Source organism: Microcaecilia unicolor, chromosome 7 (assembly GCF_901765095.1).
Source record: "Microcaecilia unicolor chromosome 7, aMicUni1.1, whole genome shotgun sequence".
In the NCBI taxonomy this organism is placed as follows: domain Eukaryota; kingdom Metazoa; phylum Chordata; class Amphibia; order Gymnophiona; family Siphonopidae; genus Microcaecilia; species Microcaecilia unicolor.
The window spans coordinates 251,723,316-251,747,815 of NC_044037.1; the positions used below are offsets into that span (position 1 = coordinate 251,723,316).

The following is a 24,500-nucleotide window of genomic DNA, read 5'->3' on the forward strand; positions in this document are numbered from 1 at the left end:
TAGAATAAGCCTAAATTTCTGCGCAATTTTATAGAATATGCCAAGCACCTGTCTGTGTGACTAAATTTAGTCGCAGGCAGTTATGCCAAGTAAAAACTTGGTGTAAATGCCGACACCTAAATTATGCCTGGACTGGGTGTATTCTGTAAGAACGTGTATGGGTTTTAGAAACGCATATTCCATGCCCTCTTTTCAACTATGCAACTTAGAATTTACGTGCATCATATTATAGAATACGCTTAGACTGTTCTGCGTGTTAATTGCTTGAGTGGCAATTATTGGCTCTGATTGACTTGTTAAATAATTAAGTTGCGTGCTATATAAAATCTGGGGGACTATGAATGAGGAAATTAAGTTTTTTTGAGATTTATATATTAAAAACTAGGACCAATGAGGAAGTCCAGCGGCATGGTGTGTCTGTTTAGACACTGAATATACCAGCCGCTTCTGATGGTCCCAAAAAAACCTTTTTGATAAATTGATATCTATTGGTGCTGAAGAGATAGAGTGACACATAATTAGATCTGTAAAGATACAAATCAATTCAGCAATAGGGCAGCCATTAAACTCAGTAGAACGTAAGGACATACCCAGGACATCAGGACCCAATGGACAGGTTATCCTTAATACATATCTATAAAGGGGTCCTTTTACTAAGGTGTGCCGGAAAATGGCCTGCACTGTTGTAGGTGCGTGTATTGGACGCATGCAGGTCCATTTTTCAGTGTGCCTGCAAAAAAGGCCTTTTTTGGGGGGGGGGGGGGGGCGAAAATGGACGTGCAGCAAAATAAAAATTGGCGTGCGTCCATTTTGGGCCTGAGCCCTTACCACCACCCATTGACTTAGCGGTAAGGTCTCACGCAGTAACCGGGTGGTAATTGTCAACGTGCGTACACTGCCGATTACTGCCCGGTTAACGCCATGCGGTAGAAAATAAAAAATATTTTCAGATGCGTGTAAAAAATGGAATTACTGCCTGGGGCTCACGGTAGCTGGTCGGTAGTTCCAAACTGACTTGCGTTGGACACGCATAGGTGCCTATGCTTCTTAGTAAAAGGGCCCCAAAGAGTCTAATGTACCAGGACTTCTATACCTCGGGGTAGCACTTAAGGCTTAAACTAGGGATCATATGCTCAGCAGCTGGCAGGTATGAGAGTCCCTCTTTAGCTAAATATCTGTGTTAATAGGGCTTCCTAAACTGGTCCTTGTGACCTCTGCAGCCAGTTGGGTATTCAGGATGTCCAGGCGAATATGTGTGAGACAAGTTTTGGAAACCCTGAGCTATTACCATTTTTCTATGCTTCAGAGTTAATCAATAAGTGAGGAAATAAGCAGAGTAAATGAACAAGTAAACACATTCCTGCAGTGACACAGAGAAGCTATGAGTTCTTTTTCTGCTTTTTTTCTTTGAAAATGCATTCCAGGTATAGCCAGAATTAATTTCAATCAAATGAAGAAGATAAAAGTACAAGAAACTTTCATTTGACCACTGCTTGCACAAACCCTTCCAAACCTCAAACTCCCAATTATGTGGAACAGAGAAAAATAAGTGTTCGCTGCAACACATTTCAATACATAATGGCATTCAGTATTTGTACTGTGTATGTGCTTTTTTAAACCATGGGGCTTCTTTATTAAAACTTGATATTGGTTTTTTTACTCCATTGAAAATACAGGGATGCTTTTGTTAACAAAGCTAGTGAAAAATTTGCCCCGTAGCCAAAAGGCATATTATTGATCTGAAGCACTACAAAGTGTGATGTAGAGAAGATATATATAACCTGTAGCTTATTATCGGAGAGTGAATACTGGATATCATCTTGGTATAAGAGCTTTGCCAAACAGCAATCCTTTCTTAGACATGGAAACCACATGGACTCATTAAAATAAATTTTGACCTAGAGGTTAGCTTCTCACAGGCTACTTCATGCTTTGCAGCGAGGTAAATCCTTGCCACAGGCCAGAAGCATTCCAGACAGTGCCCTAAGAGGAAATGCGAGTAATAAGGGGTATTTTGGAAGCATATAAAGCAGCAGATCAGTTTTAGGAGAGGGGGGTCTGGGAGAAAAATGTCTGGTACAATTTGCGACTTCTCCACATACGGCCTCATCCTATGGCATGTAAAAGTCATTTGGAGATGTTTGCAAAGTGTTAGTAGTGACTCACCACATTTCTAATGGGAGGTAAGGCTGGGTTTAGGCATAAGTAACATACGCTACAGTCTGCGATGCCAGATTATGAAGGTACCAAATATCCAAGCCAGAAAGGAGTCTGCTCCTGCTTACTTAGAGTAAGGCTGTCATCTGGATACAGATTCGTCCAGCAGGCTTGAGCCAGTACTGGGTTTATCCCATTGCTTGCAGGAACTTGCTTGCTTTTCTTAGGGAATGCATTGGGGAAATTAGAACTACAAGTCCCTGCATACAATGGGGTAAACCCAGGACTGGATCAATTGTCAGATGAATCTGGATCTAGTTGGCAACCCTACTTTAGGGCCATGTGGCACTACTACTACTACTTAACATTTCTAGAGCGCTACTAGGGTTACGCAGCGCTGTACAATTTAACAAAGAGAGACAGTCCCTGCTCAAAGAGCTTACAATCTAATAGACAAGTGAACAGTCGGTCCGATAGGGGCAGACAAATTGGGGCAGTCTGGATTCACTGAACGGTAAGGGTTAGGTGCCGAACGCAGCATTGAAGAGGTGGGCTTTAAGCAAAGACTTGAAGACGGGCAGGGAGGCACTATGGTCTTCCTCTGCTTCACTTCTTGCTCTTCAAGATTTGGGCTCTCTGACAACCCCTCTTCCCTACTGTCTAGGATCTCCTGTCTGGTCTTGCTTAAGAGTACCAAAATCTGAATTCTGGACCTGATGGGAATCTATGGGAAAATGGGTTCATAATAAACAACAACAACAAAAAAAAAATATATATATATATATATGGAAACATATTGCTTCTGCATATCATGGAATTGCTGTAAGGATATATCTATATCTAGAAATACTGATATAGTTATATTTGTTATTATAGAGAACAGCATGTAAACAATTCCAGTAAAATTACCTGTTTGATCAGATAGCAAACATCAGTCCAGCATTACTTTATAAAGTATTGGGAATCTTTTAGTAAAGTGTGATAAGTATTTAACATTAGAATTAGTACATACTAATTGCTGGTGCACAGATGTGGTGGCTTGACACTTACTGCCGGATTCTATATATATCGCGCCTAGCGTTCTGTGCCTTAATCTAAGCATATTCCATAACAATGCACGTAACTTAATTGGCTTAACAAGTCAATCAGCATTGTTAACAGCACTTAACAAGCAATAATGAGCACTAATTGGCAGTAATTAGAATTTACATTCATAACTCACTGTGCCTAAGTTCTAATACACAAAGGCAAGAAGGGGCATTGTTATGGGTGGGGATATGGGCGTTCCCAAATTTACACGCATTGTTATAGAATATGGATCAGTCTTCATAAATCTACATGCAGGGATTTATGCCATATTTTTGTTGGTGTAAATGGATGCTCATAGTTTTAGGTGCTGGGATATCAATTAAGCATATTCTATATACCGCACCTAAATCTTATAGAATATGCTTAGACAAAAATGATTTCCATGTGGATTTTCCAGGCGCCATATATAGAATCTCTCCCCTTAATGCAGAGCATTGACTGCGCCTTACAGTTAATGCATGCTAACTTACTGCATATTACCTATTACCACAACAAATAACACAGATCACTTAAAGCCATTTTCAATAGGTGGTGTTAAGCACATCCACATTATCTGCAATGCAGTTGATGTGCAGTGAGGATATTGTCTCTGCAATACCTGTATGGGAACAGGCTTTGCAGTCAATGTGCATTAATGATTGCAGCTAACTCAGGGTAATTGCAAACTTTTACTGCACTTTAGTAAAAGGAGCACATAGTGTTATTCCATTGCTCTTTTGATTGGTATTTATTAACCTATTTTAAATGGGAATGTTGGAGGAGTGGATTACAAATTCCCATGTAGTGGGCCCTATTACTATTGTGCACTAGTCACTTAACCCTTCATTGCCCCAAGTACAAAACGTAGGGCTTCTTATACAAAGCAGCACATTGGATTAGTTACAGTTTTTTACGCATAAGCATATTCTATAAGTCAGTATTTCCCAAGTACAGTCCTGGAGTACCCCATGCCAGTCAGGTTGTCAGGATATCCGCAATGAATATACAAGAACTTGATTTGCATACACTGCCTCCATTATATGCAAATCTCTTTCATGCATATTCACTGTGCATATCCTGAAAACCTGACTAGCAAGGGGTACCCCAGGATCAGACTTGGGAAACACTGCTATAAACTACGCCTAACTTTAGACATAGTTTATAGAATCATGCTAACCATGTTTTTTTTTTTGGCGCTGATTTTTAAGGTGCCATTCATAGAATTTGGCCCTAGCTCATTTAAAGGTAAAGGGTCACGGATTTGATATACTGCCTTTCTGTGGGTACAACAAAAGTGGTTTAGATATATTATATGCAGGTACTTTTACTGTCCCTAGTGGTCTCATGATCTAAGGGTCCCTTTACCAAGCGGCGGTAAAAGAGGCTTCCCTTTTACTGCCACCTGGAAAAAGGAAATTCTGGGTGGGGGATGGAAATGGCCATGCGGTAAGTGAAACACTTGCCGCACAGCCATTTCCCAAGGAGCCCTTACCGCCGCTTTATATTCCTTGTGCCTCCTTTAAAGTAATTTCAACATTTTGGGCGATTGTGTGAACATACAGAACAAGAGAAAAAATGGGTTATTAACATAGTGGGATTTGGATTATTTAAACTAAACTTTAGTGGTTCTGACTTCCAGTCTTCTCCATTTGAAAACATTCAATCTAGTCTTTTTCAGAGCAGAATCCAAAGAGACTCCGTTGTAATACAAACTGGTCATGATAGGAGTTAACAGTGCACCATTATAATTTTAGAAAGTGCTATCTGTCAGATGCCTCGGAGAACTGACATCTTTCATGTTCCTCACATTTCAAAATGTTTCCCAGAGGCTAAAAGCACCTTAAGAGTAAGAGCTGGAAAACTTGCAAGAATGTGTTGCTGAGTGTTAATTGATTCTTTCCAAATGGGATTTAAATACCGTAGCCAAATGTGGTAGAGTAAGACAGCCATTTAAAGAACACTATCCTTTCAAGGGCTTTGATTTACTAGAAACATACTCTCTTTTGCTTTATTTTCCTTACCTTTGACTTCTTTTCTCTCTCCTGTCGCTCCTCCTTGTTCCGTCTCCCTCGCTTCTGGGAAGGTGACAGACATGATGCAGAAAGCCCTTTTTGACTTCCTCAAGCACAGGTTTGATGGGAGGTGAGAAATAAAGTTTTTTGGGGTTTGATTCTAAGCAGTAGTTTGGATGGGATGGGGTGAAGTGTATCTACTGTATGTTGGGGGAGGGTTTTAGGTCTAAATTAGCACTGCATTTTCAGCTGTGCAAAAACATTGATGATGAAAACTCTAACCAGAATTATTGTAGCAAGGAATCATTGGGGGGGGGGGGGGGGGTCCTTTTACAAAGGCATGCTGAAAAATTGCTTGCGGTAATGTAGGCGCGGGTTTTGGGCGCGCGCCGATCCATTTTTTAGTGCATCTGTAAAAAAAAAGCCTTTTTTTGCCGAAAATGGATGTGCGGGAAAATCAAAATTGCCGCGCATCCATTTTGGGTCTGAGACCTTACCGCCAGCCATTGACCTAGCGGTAAAGAATCCAGGCGGTAATGAACTATGTGCGTCAGAAAATAAAAAATATTTTTCATACGCGCGTAGTGGACACGCACCAAAATTGAAATTACGCAAGGGCCACACGGAAACTGGGCGGTAACTGCAGTTTGGCACGTGTAGGCACCTACGCGGCTTAGTAAAAGGGCCCCTGAGATATGCATTCATGGATAATAGTACCTGTGGTATACTATATGACAGTGCTTCTGAACCCAGTCCTTGGGGCACACCCAGCCAGTCAGATTTTTAAGATATCTACAATGAATATACATGAGACAGATTTGCATACACTGCCTCCTTGGTATGCAAATTTCTCTCATGCATATTCATAGTGGATATCCAGAAAACTGACTGGCTGGCTGGATGTACACTGAGGGCTGGGTTGAAAAGCACTGTCTTATAAAAATGTATAAGAAAACAGGTAGGCAGATCCAGCATGACATACAAAAAGAAGCATATCCCCAGGAAAATAAAGTTTGAAAAAAAAATGTCCAATTTATTCACCACTAAAAACATAAATAAATAAATAGCTAAAAGCCCGACATGGCCAGTTTCGCCCTCACAAAGGGCTGCATCTGGTGCTTCAGATCGAACTGTTAATAAACACATAAAAGCATATTGGTGTAAATGTATAAAATAAACATAAATATCAAATATAAACACAGGCCATATACAAAAACACACATACTTGTAAACCATCCATATATGTTCACATATATGCCACTTAATCACAAAATGAGAAGTAAAGTAACAGATACATACCCCAGTGGTATAGTCAGAAAATTTCACCTATTGATTTAAACAGGTAAAACCAACAACAACATATATATAAAATTCATACTTCAAAACTTTTTAAATACCAAGGAAAGTACACTTAGGGCCCTGTTTACAAAGGCATGCTAGTGTTTTTTGTGCATGCTAAAAATTAGCATGCGCTAACCATAATACTCCTATGGGCGTCTCTATGGTTAGCGTATGCAAAGGGACAGGGAATGGGACTTGATATACCACCTTTCTGCAACTTCATTGGGTAGAGAGGTGTGGTAGCCATGTTAGTCCACTTTTAAAGGTAATCAATAGAAATAAAACAAAATAAAACATGGAAAAGAATATAAAATGATACCTTTTTTTAATGGAGATAACTTAATACATTTCTTGATTAACTTTCGAAGGTTGCCCTTCTTCGTCAGTTTGGAAATAAGCAAATGTTGGTAGATGACAGTATATATGAGTGAAACATCAAAGCATTTCAGTGACAGTCTATATGCATGGAGACAGAGGATGAGTTTCATCTTATTTTCTTTTCCATGTTGTATTTTGTTTTATTTCTATTGAGTGGCCTAGTGGTTAGGGTGGTGGACTTTGGTCCTGGGGAACTTAGGAACTGAGTTCGATTCCCGGCACAGGCAGCTCCTTGTGACTCTGGGCAAGTCACTTAACCCTCCATTGCTTCATGTAAGCCGCATTGAGCCTGCCATGAGTGGGAAAGTGCGGAGTACAAATGTAACAAAAAAAAAAAGCAGTTTACATAGTATGTACAGGTACTTATTTGTACCTGGGGCAATGGAGGTTTAAGTGACTTGCTCAGAGTCACAAGGAGCTACAGTGGGATTTGAACCCAGTTCCCCCCAGATCAAAGACCACTGCACTAACCACTAGGCTACTTCTCCACTCAAACACTAGCGCCCCTTTGTAAACAGGGCCCTGAGACTTGTGAGGTGCCACATAATACACTTCCATACCTAAAAGTATTGCTTGAGATTCTTCAAATGAACTTCCCAGAGTTTTATATTAAAATCAGTAATGACAAAAAATAGAATAGAGGCAATATAATCCCTAATAGTCTTAAATGTACCATGAGTTATGAATTGCCACACAGAAAGGAAAAAAAGAGAATAAAATCAAAGGCAACTGAAAAAAAAACCCCAGTACCATTTATTTTTCATCTCCATTGTAGTTGCAGTTCCACCTCCAGATACTTCTCCTGTCTATACCCTGCAAGGCCCAGCTCAGGCCTGATCAGGGGATAGAACTACAAATGGTACTTTAAGTGTTGCTTCTGCTGTGATACCACAAAGTCTTCCAGAGTGCTAGGCCTGCAGAACTGGGACTCCTGCTTTATTCCCATCCATACAAAGCATGGAGGTAGAGACCTTTCCCACCCAGCAGGGACAGACCTGACTTCATCCTCCTCAAAAGGTACAATCAACACTTGATCCAATTAAAAATAAAAGAAGTCCTTCCACAAATCTGCTCAGCATCAAGCAGACTGGAGAGAGAGAATGGAAACCACAGCAAAGAGGAGAAAATAGGGACAAGAACCTTTTTGGAGCAGCTGGTTCAGGAACCAATAAGAGGGGGAACAATTCTAGACCTAATTCTTAGTAGAGCGCATGATCTGATGCAGGAGATAATGGTGCTGGGGCCATTTGATAACAGTGATCATAACATAATCAGATTTGATATAATCTGTAGAGTAAGTTCACACAGGAAATCCAATACGTCAGTATTTAACTTTCAAAAAGGAGACTATGATAAAATGAGGAGAATGGTAAAAAAAAAACTTAGAGGAGCAGCTGCAAAAGTCAAAATTTACATCAGAAGTGGACGCTATTCAAAAATACCATCCTGGAAGCCCAGACCAGATATATTCCATATATTAAAAAAGGAGAATGGAAGGTCAAACAGCCGGCATGGTTAAAAAGTGAGATGGAGGAAGCTATTAGAGCTAAAAGAAAATCCTTCAGAAAATGAAAGAAGGATCCGACTTGAAAATAAGAGGAAACAGCATAAGGAATGGCAAGTCAAATGCAAAGCGCTGATAAAGAAGGCAAAGAAAGACTTTGAAAAAAAAGATTGCGTTGAAGGCAAAAACACATAGTAGAACTTATGTGGCACAAGAATCTGTTGGACCACTAGATGACTGAAGGGTAAAAGGGGCACTCAGGGAAGACAAAGCCATAGCGGAGAGATTAAATAAGTTCTTTGCTTCGGTCTTCACTGACGAAGAATTGGGAGAGATACCAGTGCTAGGAATGGTATTCAAAGCTGATAAGTCAAAGAAACTGAAGTAAATCTCTGTAAACCTGGAAGTTTTAATGGGGCAATTTGACCAACTGAAGAGTAGCGAATCGACTGGATGGTATACATCTCAGAGTACTGATAGAATTGAAAAATGAACTTACAGAGCTATTAGGAATATGTAATTTATTTTTAAAATCAAGCATGGTACTAGAAGATTGGAGGGTGGCCAATGTAACACCAATTTTTAAAAGGGTTCCAGAGGTGATCTGGGATATTAGATAGTGAGCCTGATGTCGGTGCAGGGCAAAATGGAAGAAACTGTTATAAAGAACAAAATTACAGACTGTATACATAAACATGGATTGATGAGACAAAGCCAACATGGATTTAGTTGAAGGAATTCCTGCCTCACCAATCTACTATATTTCTTTGAAGGGGTGACTAAATATGTGGATAAATGTGAGCCGGTCGATATTGTCTATCTGTTTTTTACCAGTGCATATTTTGCAGTATACATGTGGTTTTTGTGACCTCAGTTATTTACTATATAGGGTTCTTTAAGTTATACCAACAGGTTTTATTGATTTTGTTTGGACATACACTTCACGTTAGTATTTTGATTAAAGTTGCAATTTCACAAAAAAAGGGGTAACATGCAAAGAGAGTAAAAAATGATGTATGGAGCGTGTTAGTGAGCCGCTTTGCGGCCAGACTCACTAAGATCAGCTTGGCAGTGGAAACAGCCCATACTGAACTCTCTGTGTACCCCTTCACTAAAATATCAATCATCAATTTAAGATTTTAAAGCAACGTTTTGGTGTGTGCCCTTACAAACCTGTTGAAGGCATAGTGGGATTGACTTGTTACAGTGGATTTTGATATTGTCTCTCCTATTGGATTTCTCTTTTTTTCCCAAAAGAAGTTATAGCATGACCAGCCTACCAGATCCTTCAGGATCGTCAGTTGTCCATATGGAACAATCCCCAATCTACTAATCCAATATCAATATGCCTCGAGCCCAGAGTACTTTTGGCATTACATCACAACCAGCAACAACAACATCAGTTGGTGATGTTGGAAGCAGCCCTGATGCATATCAAGATATCCACCCTTCCTGAAAAAGAACAGAAAATCCTGGATACCATCAGAAAGAAAATGTACCAAAGTACCATGTTGAATCTCAAGATAGTAGTCCACTAACTACAAACTTTACATTACCACCATGCTGTCCTGCAGCACCTTGATAAGCAGTACCAGTCACTGGCTCTTTTGCATCAGGACGGGCTTTCCCATCTTCACCTGAGCCTTCAAGAATCCACTTATCATCTCATTCATTCTACATTTGGCACATATGATGGCTTTGGCAATGACAACTGCCATGACTGCATGCTGGATCATGTGGCTTAAAGTGTCAAGCTTCTAGAAGACTTGCATTATAATCTAACAGATCCTCCCTGCTTAAGAGACAACTTTTTTGGAGATAAGATCAAAGACACAGGGTCTCAAAGGACCACTGCTCTACACTTTTAGAGAGCTTTCTTTACAGCCCATTGTACAAACTTCCCAATCATGCAGAGGTCAAAAGCTGCAGTTCAAGAGATCCTACCTTTACCAATATTTCTAACAATTTTACTCTCAAAGCCGGTATCAAGCATACCCCAGATCTCTAGTTCAGCATCAAGACAACAGAGAGCTCTATCCAGAGGCAATGTCCAAGAGAACACAAACGGCAGATGGTTCTCACTGCCTCTGCAGTAAAGTCAAACCCTAGCTTTTGGGGGTGAGAAGCAGGCTTCTTCATTTCAGGGAAGCATGGCAAGGTATCACTATAGATTGTAGCCTTGAGAGATTCTGTTGAGTACCTATCAAATTGAATTTTCTGCAAGCCAGTACTTCAACCATTCCCCATCAGCCTGTCTCTATTCTAGCAGAAGAACTCGGTGCACTCCTACAAGCCAAAGCAACACAGGAAGTCCCATTTAATCATTGAGGACAAGGTTTTTATTCAAGATTTTTATTCATCCCAAAAAAGTCAGGACAGAGGCCCATCCTTGATCTACACAACCTCAAACTCCACATCAAGAAAGAAATGCAAAACTTCCCCTGAAACACAAATATGATTGCTTTGCCTCCCTGGATTTGGAAGATGACTGCACACACATTTAAATTAGCTTGAACCATTAGAAATTCCTATGCTTTATTTTCCTAAATCTTTTCCAATACAAGGCATTCCACATGGACTCTTTGGCACCAGGAGTTTTCACCAAGTGCCTTTTGGTTAGTAGCCACCTATCTTTGAAGAAAAGGCCACTATGTTTACAGACACCGGAATACCAGAGTTTTGACTGCTTTGAAGGTCAACTATTACTATTTGGAGCCCTGGTGGTGGGCTAGCTTTTCCTCATTTTTGAAGGTACTGACTTATGACCCCTGATGCAAGCGCTGTGTGCCGAAACACAGTCTGTGTCAGGTTACTGATGTATTACATCATTTCTACTTCTGTCAATTAAAGGACATGTTCCGGTCTTGAAGGCTCTTGGTGCATTTTGTTTTGAATTACCCCTATATAGACAACTGGCTCATATTTGGATGTGTCACCACATGAGGTCCATCTACAAAAAACTGTTCACATACTGCAGTTGCCAGGCTTTCTCATCAACAAGACATCAACTCTAGTCCCCATGATGATAGCGCTTCAGAACAGCAAGTTATTTTACATGTAAACTGCTTAGCTCTGTGCGTTAGTTTAAGCAGCATAACAAGTGTAATAAAGATTAAAGTGCTTTTCTGCCGGATAACAAGTGCTCAAATTCTCATGCATTTGGCCACATGCATGATCCTTACTCATTCAGCATCTGCCCATGGTGTCCTTAGACTATTGAATCATATGGCAGCTACAGTGCATTTAGTTCTGTTAGCCAGGCTACATATGAGAACTCTGCAGTGGCAGCTCAAAATGCCCTATGATCAGCAGTGGCAGCCCCTGAGACAAGGAGGATCTTTTTGCTTTTGTTGAGAGGCCTTGAGACTCAGAAACTCACATGCTCCATGCAAATCACTCTTCAGGTGGTATGCCTGCCAGAACAGCAAAACCAAATAGCATGCTCTTTAAACTGAAAATTAGGATCATCACACATTTTCTCTCATCTATTCGAGTGTTGCGGCACTCCACAACTGGACCTGTTTGTATCTGCAGAAAATGCAAAATGTCCTCTCATTTGTTCCATTCACCCAAATCGAAGCATGATATCTTATGATGTTTTTGCAATACCATGAAGTAAAGACCTTTTCCATGCCTTCCTTCTATTACTTTAATCCTAAGTGTCTTACAGAATATACATACAGATAAAGCTTGAGTTATTCTCATTGCTCCACAGTGGCAGAGGCAAATATCTTTTCAGTCTGTCAAGAGATCAACCAATACCTCTCAGTCATCGTCTCACTCTACTGTCAGTACACTGGAGTCTCCCATTACACCCCAGTATAAGAGTTTCATCTTCACAGCCTGGATATTGAAAAGGCTATAATTGATCCCCTTCTGGTCTCTAAGAAGATAGAGGAAATCTTGCTGGTTTCAAGGAAACTTGCAACCAAAAATGATTTCAGCCCAAAAACAGGACCTCTTTTCATGTCCAGCTTCACAGGTTCTCTTGTACCTCTAAATGCACTTTCTGTCTGGGTCTTCAGTTGCATTCCTTTTTGCTCTATTCAGTCAAATGTTGAACTGTTGGATAAAATTAGAACTCATCAACTTTATGCCAAAGCAACTTTCATTGCAAACCCAAGAGGACATCTGTAAAGTGGCTACATGATCTTCAGCACATACTTTTATTAAACACTACTGCCTGGATTAGCTGCTCAAAAGGCAGCCTTTGGTCCAGCAGTATTGTGTAACCTTTTTACCTATTAACTTCTCCAAGCATCAATAAACATTCAACCCCCCCCCCCCCCCCCAATCTCACTCTTTGACTACAGATTGCAATACCTCAGCATAGGAGCCAACTTTTCAAAATTATTGGGGGTGCTAAGCCCAATGGAAATAACCCCTCCCTGGACACATACAAGGAATTTTCTCAATATTGGGGGTACTCAAGCACCCACAGCACCCACAGAGTCTGCTCCAATACCTGAAAGCAAAGCAGCCCCTTCGCTGTGGAATCACTATGGAGTGTGCCTGCATCACCCACCTGTCTCTTGAGAAAGTGGGGTTGCTTACCTCTGTAGACAGGAAAGGGAATGCAGCCACACTCACCCTTCCTCCTAGCCATCAAAAGAAAAGAAATCAGAAGAAATTTAATGACAATAATAGATGGAAGAAAATTTCTCTAAAAGAAGAGTAACACATAATGATGTGGAAGTACATACCAATGAACTGTTTCCAGTTCTGAGAACACTTAAGGCTTCCTATGAAATACACTGAGGGGGAAGGGTCACACAGGCTCAGGGAAGTCCAAAAGACGTTTTTTGAGTTGAAGGAGAACTCTGGCACACAGGTTTCATCAAGTGACATCACTGTGGCACGTATCTGCATTCCCTTGCTATTTACAGAAAACTCTGGTTTATAGGTAACCAACTCTGCTTACTGTGCACTAATTCAAAGTTACACAACTCATGTAATAATCACGCCATCCCAACCATTAAGTCTTTATTATTCTTGAAGATGGTAAAGCTGTGTTTCCTACAATTCCCCAACTCTTTTTTCACATGAGGATTCATCACCCATTGCCACACATTCAGTGGATCTGATGGGTAAAGGTATTCAAAGAGTACTATTTTTGTTGAACAAACATTCCATAGAATTTTGCATTCAAGACAAAAATTGTTCATCCTAGACTAACTGATGATTATTTGCATGCTAAGTGAGGAAGTACAGCATTTCAATGAAAGCCATGCTTATGCATTAGGGTTGGCACCAGGTCTGCCATGCTTGCATTCCCTCTCCCGCCCTGAGCTGTGCCATGTTTGGATGGATTGTGCCCCTAGACAGATGGGTCAATTGAATCATTCAAATGTTCTAAAAGGGAAAGAAGAAATATTAATTATGCTGCTTTTCACTAGTTTTATTAAAACAAATATCCCCATGAAATTCTATGGTGAAAAAAATTAATTGAAGTTGAAACTATATTTGTAATATTTTGTACATAAATGAAAACTCTCATTTTAGTTGTTTTCGTTGCTAGTATTTTTACACATTTGTTTTGTATTATACTGACAGCCTTCAAGTGAGGCATTCAGCTTCATCCTGCTAGGTTCATGTAATCTTTGTTCTTATAGGTTAAATGTTACATATACTTATTTCTTTCAGTTTCTCAGACCTGCCTGGCTTCATGCCTTAGCCTAAGTGGGAGGGAATCTATAGGAATTTACCATTCCCCTTTAATAGCACTCCCTCATAGTAAGAGCCACCTTTAATAGGCAGGCCAGAGAGCAAGGAAAAGATGACAGCAGGAGTAGAGCAGGGTGGGCATGGTCAAGGCAGGATAAAAACCCTCCGCACAGGTTATATATAGTACTGGGTTTTTTTTTAAATGTGTTTATTTTTTCCTGACCTATGAAGGGAACAGGTCACCCTCTTCCTTGCACAGAAATTGCTTTTTGTTTCACTTTTAAAACTGTGGCGTGTTTTTTAAGGTGCCAGGCCTCTCCCTCACTCACACTGTTACATATGGTTCTGGCGGTGAGATCTGAGCTTCTGTGGGTAGGAGAAGCCAGAATCCTCAGTATTCAGGGCAGTGGTGGCCCTACCATTATATCAAATGAGATGGGAGTCACAGGTGACACTAATGGAGTGGCATCTTTCCCATTTCCTTCCTCAGCTCCCCTCCACAGCCTACCTCCTTTTCTTTGTTTTTCAAAAGTCATCAGCGGCAGTGATCCCCATATGCTGCCCTGCTGCTGGCATCAGCGTCTCCTGTACTGTGGCCTGCCTCTCTAATGTAACTTCTTCTTTCCTTGGAAGTGGGCCGCAGTACAGAGGAAACGGCGGTGCCAGTGGCAGGACAGCGTATGGGGATCGCTGCCGCCTCTGACTTTTGAAAACAACAGCAACAAAAAAGAAGGTAGGCTCGGGGGGAGGAGAGATGCTAGACTGTGGCTGGGCAGGCAGGAAGTTGTTGGCAGAGAGGATGCGATGCTGGGGGGCCATGGCGCCATTTCATCCCTGCCTCAGGTGGAAGATTGCTTTGGGCCACCCCTGATCCAGGGCTAAGGGTCTTGTAACCAGTACTCAAACAGAATTTGGGTTAAAGGAATTATCCCTGCTGTAGATAGGAACCAGAAGGAGTGTACAAGTGCCAGAGAGTGAGGATTTTTTTCTTCCTTTTACTCAGTGTACAGTAGGACTGCAAGTAAAACATGAAGAAACTGATCCAGGCCCTAGTGGAGAGCCAGTAACCGCAGCAACAGTTCATGCAGGCACAGTGTGAGCAACAATGGCAACAGCAGCTTTTATGCAGGCACATTTGGAACAGTAGTGGCAACAGCAGCAGCAACAAGTTTTACAGAAGCTGGTAGTGCTGCAAGGACGTCTGTCTGGCCCAGATGTCCCCAACACTACAGAGACCAGCATACCAGGCACATATACCTGTCCCAGTGTTGCCTAAAATGGCCCCAGGAGATGACCTGGATCATTTTCTGGTGAATTTTGAGAGGACTGCCTGCATATAGCTGACTGGCCGGAGGCAACATGGACTACATATTTGGGAAACTTGTTAACCAGCAGCAGCCAAACTGCATTCCAAGCGCTGAACTGCCTATAAGGATGTTAAGTCAACCATCCTGGAGTGGGCAGGGTGTACCCTGGAGGCCTATAGGTAACGGCTCAGGAAAAGCACTCTATCCATGCAAAAGAAAATCCACACAGTTTTTTCTATAGAGATTGTGTGGAATTTGGTTCTCCTGGAACAGTTCCTGGATGGGCTATCTCAGTCTATGAGACAATGGGTGAGGCAACACCCCAAGCTGGCATAGGAGACTGCCTTGGAAGTGGTGGAAGTATTCCACCAAGCAGAACCAGTCCCTGAACTATGGAAAGAGAGAATACCAGGTGGGAGCCCTGGAAGGCAAAAAGAGAAAGCAGGGGTTGAGTACCCCAAAGAGAGGAAGCCGCCATCAAGCCTGAGAACTCAGAAGGGAAGGTTGAAGCAATATAAGTCATCCTCACCCAGATTGCAGCACCCCATGTGGACCTGGAGACAAGATCTGGTTTCTTTCACTTGCTTTAATTGTGGAGACAAAGGACATTTGACAAGATACTGCCCGTAAATGAGCAAAGAGGCTAAAGATGTGAATGTTGTAGAGCCACACTTCTGTAATTTTGTAGAAGCATCCCAGCTGAGAGGCAGGAACTTTGGGCTGCAAGTTGAACTGGAGGGGAGTCCATATCCAGTGTTGGTGGACTCTATTAGTGAGAAAACTCTTGTCCAAAGAGGAAACCTCACCCGGCCTCAAGTGAATTGGGAGCGGACAGTGATTTTTTCACATATATGGGGATCAGAGGGAATATCCAACTACTCAAGTTTCCTTCAAAACCCAGAGTCGGAGAAGCCTGTTTAGAGGTTGGGGTTTTGCCTTGGCTACCTTACCCACTCATCCTGGGCTGGAATATTCCAAGGTTCGAAGCCCTCTGGACAATGCCACCTGCTAGCCCTGAGATCTTCCCTTTGGAGGACCCTCATTTATATGTCCTCTAACCGAACCCTCTTAAAATTCTCCGAATTGTCCTCCCCACATTATTCGGCCATATCATCTAACAGATTGGGGTTTTCCTGGGTGTCTTCACCTGCACCAGCGCCTTATCTACTGTGGCCACTAAATTAGGGATGTTGTGTACCTTCTCCAAGCTATTTCAGATCAAGACCTAGTAATATAATTTCATTCACATGTACCTCCACACAAAAACATGAATACTACGTGTTTCAGGTATCCAAAATTATAAATGTTCAAATGCACTCTCAAAAAACTATTAAAATAAAGTGAGCACTTTATCTGAATACAAAAGATCCTCAGTGCTGATCTGTTGGCAAAATCCGATGCCCACACAGAGGAAAATATATAGTCAGTGGCATTTTGGTAGTAAAAAAGTGCCTGCTTCCGGGATAATGAAAACTTGAATCTTCAAAGGACTGCTTAAAAACTAGAACATAAAAAACATTCCATAAAAACAAGTGACTAAAAAACTAACAGGTAAACAGTTATCATATAACAAATCCTTACACTCTGTAATCTGGTGCAGAGCTGCTCATGGTAGGTAAGGAGGAGGAATGCCCCCCCTGTTTAAAATTTTTACAGATAGATCACTGATGTCATCTTGATGTAAGTTATCTCTCACCATTCCAATTCTCTGTTCAATCCATTAGACTCAATGCAATTCAGATTGTAAATCCAATGTTTCTCTTTATTAATTAAAATATTATCAATATCACTGCCCCCCCCCAAAAAAAAGACAAGGAAATATCACTTCGAATGTGCAGAAGTGCAAATCATGAAAATTGTGTGCCAAGTCTAAACCGTGGCTAACCAAAGGGGCGTTTAAATCCTGCCATTACAAGCAGCTCCGATGTTCAATCATACTGGCTTTAACACATGACGAGTCTTCCAAACATAGACCAAGGAGCAAAGACATCAGATGGCATAAATAACTTGAGCAGTTTGACAAGTTGAAAAAAAAATGTAATTGGATCATTTGACTGTTAGAATTGATCATAGATCCTGCGAGCAAAGAGGAACACACACTACAATGTGTGCATGGATAATGTCCAGTAACAGTACCAACAGATGGAGGAAGTAATGGTGGTAAATCAGAGGGAACCAGATAGTCCTTCAAATTCCTTCAATGTTTAAAAGCAAAAACAGGAGCCTCTTGAAGAGAGGGATGCAACTATAACAGTCCTTACTCGACTCACTACTGAAGAACAAGGTAGTACACATACCACTCTATTTGATTGTTTTCTTTGAGATGGTAACAAAAGATAGGAGAGCTCCACCCACCGAGTTCTTTTGCAAGCCTTCTTCAAAACAGTTGTGAGGTACCCCCGTTCTTTAAATTATCAAAAGGAATCAAAGCCTGAACTTTGAACTCCTGAATTGTGGAACAAATGTCTCAAACATAAAAACTGATCTACCGATATGTTCTCCTAAAGTTGCAGGGTGTGACAGCTGCTAAAATGCAACAGAATGTTTTTATCTTGAGTTCTGAAAAATTAGGTATGAAAGCTAGAGTAGATCCAACGGACAGAAAGGTGTAAAAAAACGTATGTGATCAGTATCAAAAGTATATACAAATTTCAAATTAGGATCACAAGTATTGAGCCATTGAAAAAAACAATGTAGTTGGTCCACAGTTCCAGTTTATAAATTGAACACATCATCAGTGAAACATTTCCAAAATTTTATATAACATTGGAAAGGAGATGTAGTTAAAAATAGGGGCTCATTTTCAAAAGAGAAAAACGTCAAAAAAAACATCATAAGGTGGCAGAAGAACGTTTTTCTCTCCAAAACATCCAAATTGCAATTTTTGACACCATAGTTTTAGACATTTTGCTACACAGTTTGTCCAGATTTCAAGGGGGCATGTTGGGGGGGGGGGGGTGTTTTGGGCGGGAAATGGGTAGCACCATAAGATAGACATTTTCTGCAGTAATGGAGCAAAATGAAAATGTCTAGGGCCAAAATTAAAATGTTTTTGGATAGACCTGTTTCAATCATGACTAAGTGACCAAAAGGTGCCTTAAATGACCAAATGACCCCCTGGAGGGATTAAAGCATAAACCTCCTTACTCCCCCAATGGTCACTGACCCCCTCCCCCGCCCCCTTAAAGCTGTGAAAGAAATAGTACATAACAGCCTCTATGACAGCTTCAGACGTTATGGCCAGTCCTATTACAGCAGCAGCAAGCAGGTCCCTGGAGAATCCTAGTGGTCAGTGCAGTAGACTGTAGAGAAGGGAACCCAGACCCATAACTCACTCTAATTGGTATACTTATGGTGGAAAGCGTGAGCCCTCCAAAACCCACCAAAACCTACAGTACCTATATAGAGGTGACACCTGCAGGCATAAAAGCTGTTGTAGTGGTGTACAGTTGCATAAAGTAGGTTTTAGGTGGGTTTTGGATGGCTCACCATACAGTATAATGGTGGGACCTTTTATGTGAAGTCCACTGCAGTTCCCCCCTAGGGTGCCCCACTGCTCTGCTGAGATGTCTGTGTGGCCAGTCTACTAAGAATGCTGCCCCCCACCACCATATATCCCAATGGCTTGTATTTGTGCTTTTTTCCCTTGGACATTTTTTTTTTCAAAAATTGCCTTAAAAGATAGATGCACTGAGCACAAAAACAACTAGCAATGGTCATTTTTGAAACAGAAAGTCGACGTTTTTCTGGTTTAAAAATGACCAGGTTCACTACTAGATCTTTGGACGTTTTTCGCAAAATGTCATCATATTGAGAATGCCCCTTATAATTTTTCAAAATGTTCCACTTACAGGTTCACAATATCTGGGGCTACAATGGCATTCATAGCAGTGTCCTTAATTTGAAAGAAATTATTTTTTTTAATGTCAGAACCAATTGCAGCAAATGAATCAAAAATTGTGTAGGAGGATTAAAAATATCCATGTGTTGTTCTAAACATTGTGTACAATGTTTCAATATCAGCACTAACCAATAATACATGTTCCCTCATAACTTCACAAGAATCCAGTTGAAACACAAAGTCTGTTGAAATATTAATATATAGAAATATAGAAACATGACGTCAGATAAGAGCCAAATGGCCCATCCAGTCTGCCCTTCCTCAGTAACTACTAACTCCTCCTCCTCCTCCTCCTTTTCCTAAGAGATCCCACATGCCTGTCTTACACTTCCTTAAATTCTGACACAGTCTTCATCTCCACTACGTCCACCAGGAAGCCATTCCATGCATCCACCACCCTTCCATGAAGGAGTATTTCTTAGATTCTTCCTAAGCATATTTCCTCTCAACTTCTTCCTATGCCTTTTCATTCCAGGATTTACCTTCAAGTTGGCATTGTACTTCCTCCACATAGAAATTCCGTTCCATCACCACAATTGAACCACCTTTACTGACGGGTTTGATGACAATCATTTGGTTGTTTTGCAATTCTGTAAAATCCTGCCATTCAACCCTAGATGAATTCTGAAAGCTTCAGGGAACCTCTGAAATTTCTTCAAGTTCTTTAATCACCAGTCATTTTAAAACCTCAGTGATTGGATCAATAGAGCCCAGGGGAGCCCATCTTGAAGGGCCCCTAGCTCTAAAAATAGAGGGCTGAGAAGAAATAGAATGAGAATGGAAAAAAAAACTTTCAAATATAAAGCCTGAAAAAAAACTTCTGTAGATAATCAGGTCTAGAAAACTTGTCAATCCAAACAGTTGGTACAAATCCAGTGCTTTTTTTGTAGAAAAAAAGGTGCCGGTACTCATTATGGGCAGGGGTCACCACATGTGGCTCCACCCCTATGGTAGCCACACTCCTTATACCAGCCATGGCGCATATAAACAGACATCATTGAAAATATTATACTACTATAGGAGAAAAAAATAACGTGATTTTTTTCATTATAAATAATTTCTGTAAGCTGTTACAGCTCCAGTATACCCAGTGCAAAATAAGACAGCAGATGTAAATTCTCAAATTGGACATATTTCTACCTTTGTTGTCTGTTTTCTTCTCTCTCCCCGCCCTCCCCTCCTATCCATGTCCAGCGATTCTCCTCTCTTCCCTGCCTTCCCCTCCCATCCATGTCCAGCAATTCTTTCTTCCCTGCCCTCCCCTCCCATCCATGTCCTGCATGTCTCCTCTCTTCCCTGCCTTCGCCTTCCATCCACGTCCAGCATGTCTCCTCTCTCCCCTGCCTTCCCCTCACATCCATGTCCAGCTATTCTCCTCTCTCCCCGCCCTCTCCTCCTATCCATGTCCAGTGATTCTCCTCTCTTCCCTGCCATCCCCTTCCATCCATGTCCAGCGATTCTCCTCTCTTCCCTGCCTTCCCCTCCCATCCATGTCCAGCGATTCTCCTCTCTTCCCTGTCCTCCCCACCCATCCATGTCCAGCATGTCTCCTCTCTCCCCTGCCCTCCCCTCCTATCCATGTCCCAGCAATTCTCTCTTCCCTGCCTTCCCGCTCTCTTCTGTTCGTGCACCCTTGCTCCCTGAGTCGAAATCTTTTGTTTAAGTGAAATTGCGGCGAACCAGCAGTGAAAGCAGGCAGGCAGGCTCGTCTCCTCGTTGCTTCCCTTCCCTCTCAGCACGTCCCGCCCTTGAGGAAAGGAAATTACATCAGAGGAAGGCAGGACACGCTGAGAGGGAAGGGAAAGCAACGAGGAGACGAGCCTGCCTGCTGCCTTCACTGCCGGTTCGCCGCAACTTCGGGTAAACAAAAGATTTCGACTCAGGAAACATGGGAGCACGAACGGAAGGAAGCGGGCAGGTGAGCTGGACCTCAGGAAAAAGGTGCCGGTACGCCGTACTGGCACATACCGGCACAAAAAAAAGCACTGTACAAATCTTAAGTCCTTTTTGTAAAACACGTATTTGAATAGAATTAAGGTCAGCACTAGAAATGTTGATCACCACGCCTGTCTGAACATCTCTGAGCGAATCACAGGTCAGGGAAGGTAGTATGTAAAATGTTTGTTATCCTGCATTTCCTTATGAGATCCAGAAAACTGCCTGCTCTTGGACCAGCCACGTAGACGGCAGGGGCGTAGCCAGATCTGACATTTGGGGGGGCCAGAATTAACAAGGAGTGCACTAAGCATATAGGTGTGAGTAGTGCTTGGTATACTCCTAAATAATGCCTTAGATTGAGCTTGATAACTGATTTCTAAGTAAATAGTCTGTCCTACATCAATATAAACCACATACACACTTATGGAAACTTAGGAAACACTGACATTTTTAAATAAAGTTGCATTATCCCATAACTTAAACTCACAGTGAACTTTTCTGCCGAAGTTCGGGCTCTCTCTGTGGCTCTTCGACCAAAGTTCGGGATCTCTTGTGGCTCTTCAGAGAAATTTGCACTGGTATCCTTTCTCCTCAGCAAAGTTCATGCTCTTTCTCCTCAGCAGAGTTTGTGGGCGCTGATGCTCCCAATGACACTGGCGCCTGCCCCTGCAGCCCGGACATGCTCTCTCCTGCCTACCGGCACCACGTGACTCAGTGACTCGATGTGGTGCTGGTAGGCAGGAGGCAGCACATTTGGGCAAAAGGAGCAGACACCAGAATCATTAGGAGCAACAGAGGCACACTGGTAGATGGAAGGCACTGGCAGGCACTGTCATTGTTTACAGTGTTCACTGCACCAAGGACTTCCAAGGCAGGCACAGTGAACAACAGGCGCTATACCAGATAAGTGGTATCTACAAAGCAGGCACCTCTTTGAACACCTGACAAAGGGATCAGGGCCCCCCCCAGTAGCTACACCACTGAATTGGGCAGTGATCTAAAAAAATTGGCAGTAGACTGTACTGATACTAGATCTTCTGATGACTCCAAATCTTCTCCTGAGCTACTAGAACTATTATCAAAAGGAACTTGTTGGGTCTATTGATAATTCTCTGTATCCAAGTATAAATCCTGTTTAATAAATAACCACGTTCATCCCTCAAGAATGTTTCCAAGTTCACTTTCTTAACATTATCTCGAAATTCCTGTAATTTAGCATTCATATCCCAAATGTGTGTAGACACACTCTCAGGCAGAGAAATGGTAGAAATGGAGCTCAAAGTTTGAGCAATTTCTAACTTCAAAATTTGTAAAGTTCTCTGATATTTTAATAGTTTTGTGAATGTGAATTTGAACATTTATAATTTGGACACTTGAGACATGTAGTAGTTCATGTTTTTGTGTGGAAATATATGTGATTTGAAATTATATTTCTAGGTCTTGATCTGAAATAGCTTGGGCTATAAGAAATCTCATGACCATTTAGATGAGTTTATGATGTCCTCATAAGAACATAAGAATAGCCATACTGGGTCAGACCAATGGTCAATCTAGCCCAGTATCCTGTTTCCACAACAGTGGCCAAGCCAGGTCACAAGTGCCTGGCAGAAACCCAAATAGTGGGAACATTCCATGCTACCAATCCCAGGGCATGCAGTAGCTTCCCCATGTCTGTCTCAATAGCAGACTATAGGTTTTTCCTCCAGGAACTTGTCCAAGCCTTTTTAAACCTAGATACGCTTACCACTGTTACTACATCCTCTGGCAAAGAGTTCCACAGCTTAACTATTTGTTGAGTGAAACAATATTTTCTCCTATTTGTTTTAATAGTATTTCCATGTAACTTCCTTGAGTGTCCCCTAGTCTTTGTACTTTTGGAACGATTAAAAAATCGATTTACTTCTACTTGTTCTACACCACTCAGGATTTTATAGACCTCAATCATATCTCCCCTTATCTGTCTCTTTTCCAAGCTGAAGAGTCCTAACCTTTTTAGCCATTCCTTATACGAGAGGTATTCCATGTCCTCCTCACATTCAAATTACTTTATTTGTATTAATTTTGCTTGGTATTTATTTATTTATTTATTTATTTATTTATTTATTTATTTATTGCATTTGTATCCCATATTTTCCCACCTCTTTTCAGGCTCAATGTGGCTTACAATACATCATGAATGGTGGAAATATAATAGAAAATAGACATAAAGAGGCATATTTTCAAAGCACTTTGGGAGGCTAAGTTCCATAGGTTTCTATGGAACTTTGGGAGGCTAAGTGCTTTGAAAATGAGCCTGTTAGTGTAACAGAAGGATCTTGGGTAATATGATAATGATAGAACATGATAGTAGTATAACAAGCAGATATTGTAAGACAGTTCTGAATATATGTGGAGGAGTTGTGTATGTTCACATTTGTTGATCTGTATGGTATGCCTTATTAAAGAGATAGGTCTTCAGTAGTTTACGGAAGTTAGTTAGTTCATAAATCGTTTTTAAGTTGCACAGCAGTGCGTTCCATAACTGTGTGCTCAAGTAGGTAAAGTTTGATGCGTGCATTTATTTGTATTTGAGACCTTTGCAGTTGGAGAAGTGCAGATTAAGGAATGTGCGGGATGATCTTTTAGCATTCCTGAGTGGTAAGTCTGTCAGGTCTGACATGTAGGCTGGTGCATCTCCATGAATGATTTTGTGAACTAGGGAGCATATTTTGAATGTGATGCGTTCTTTAAGTGGGAGCCAGTGTAGTTTTTCTCGTAGGGGTTTGGCACTTTCATATTTTGTTTTACCGAATATGAGTCTTGCTGTAGTGTTCTGGGCTGTCTGAAGTTTCTTGATTATTTGCTCTTTACAGCCGGCCTAGAGTGCATTGCAGTAGTCTAGATGACTGAGCACCATTGATTGTACCAGGTTACGGAGACAGTCCTTGGGAAGAAAGGTCTTACTCTTTTAATTTCCACATTGAATGAAACATCTTCTTGGTTGTGTTTTTCACGTGGCTCTCAAGTGTTAGGTGTCGATCGATGGTAACTCCGAAATTGGAAGATTCAGATTTGGTGTGTTAATGGTGGTGAATTTGTTCGTGTTATGTTGAGAGGTGAGTATTAGACATTGGGTTTTTTCTACATTAAGTTTCAGCCGAAATGCATCCTCCCATGAGTGCATGATATGGAGACTTTTGTTGATGTCATTGGAAATTTCCTTTAGATCTTGTTTAAATGGGAGTAGGTCG

The 24,500-nt window shown here is 41.3% G+C and overlaps 1 protein-coding gene across 1 annotated transcript in view; it reads left to right on the forward strand.

The window, feature by feature from the left end:
- Positions 1–24,500, forward strand: part of CACNB4 (calcium voltage-gated channel auxiliary subunit beta 4) — a 202,420-nt gene that overhangs the window by 139,737 nt on the left and 38,183 nt on the right. The window contains exon 8 of the mRNA XM_030209207.1: positions 5,309–5,367. Coding sequence (XP_030065067.1) covers positions 5,309–5,367 — 59 coding nt within the window. The remainder of the gene's footprint in view (positions 1–5,308; positions 5,368–24,500) is intronic.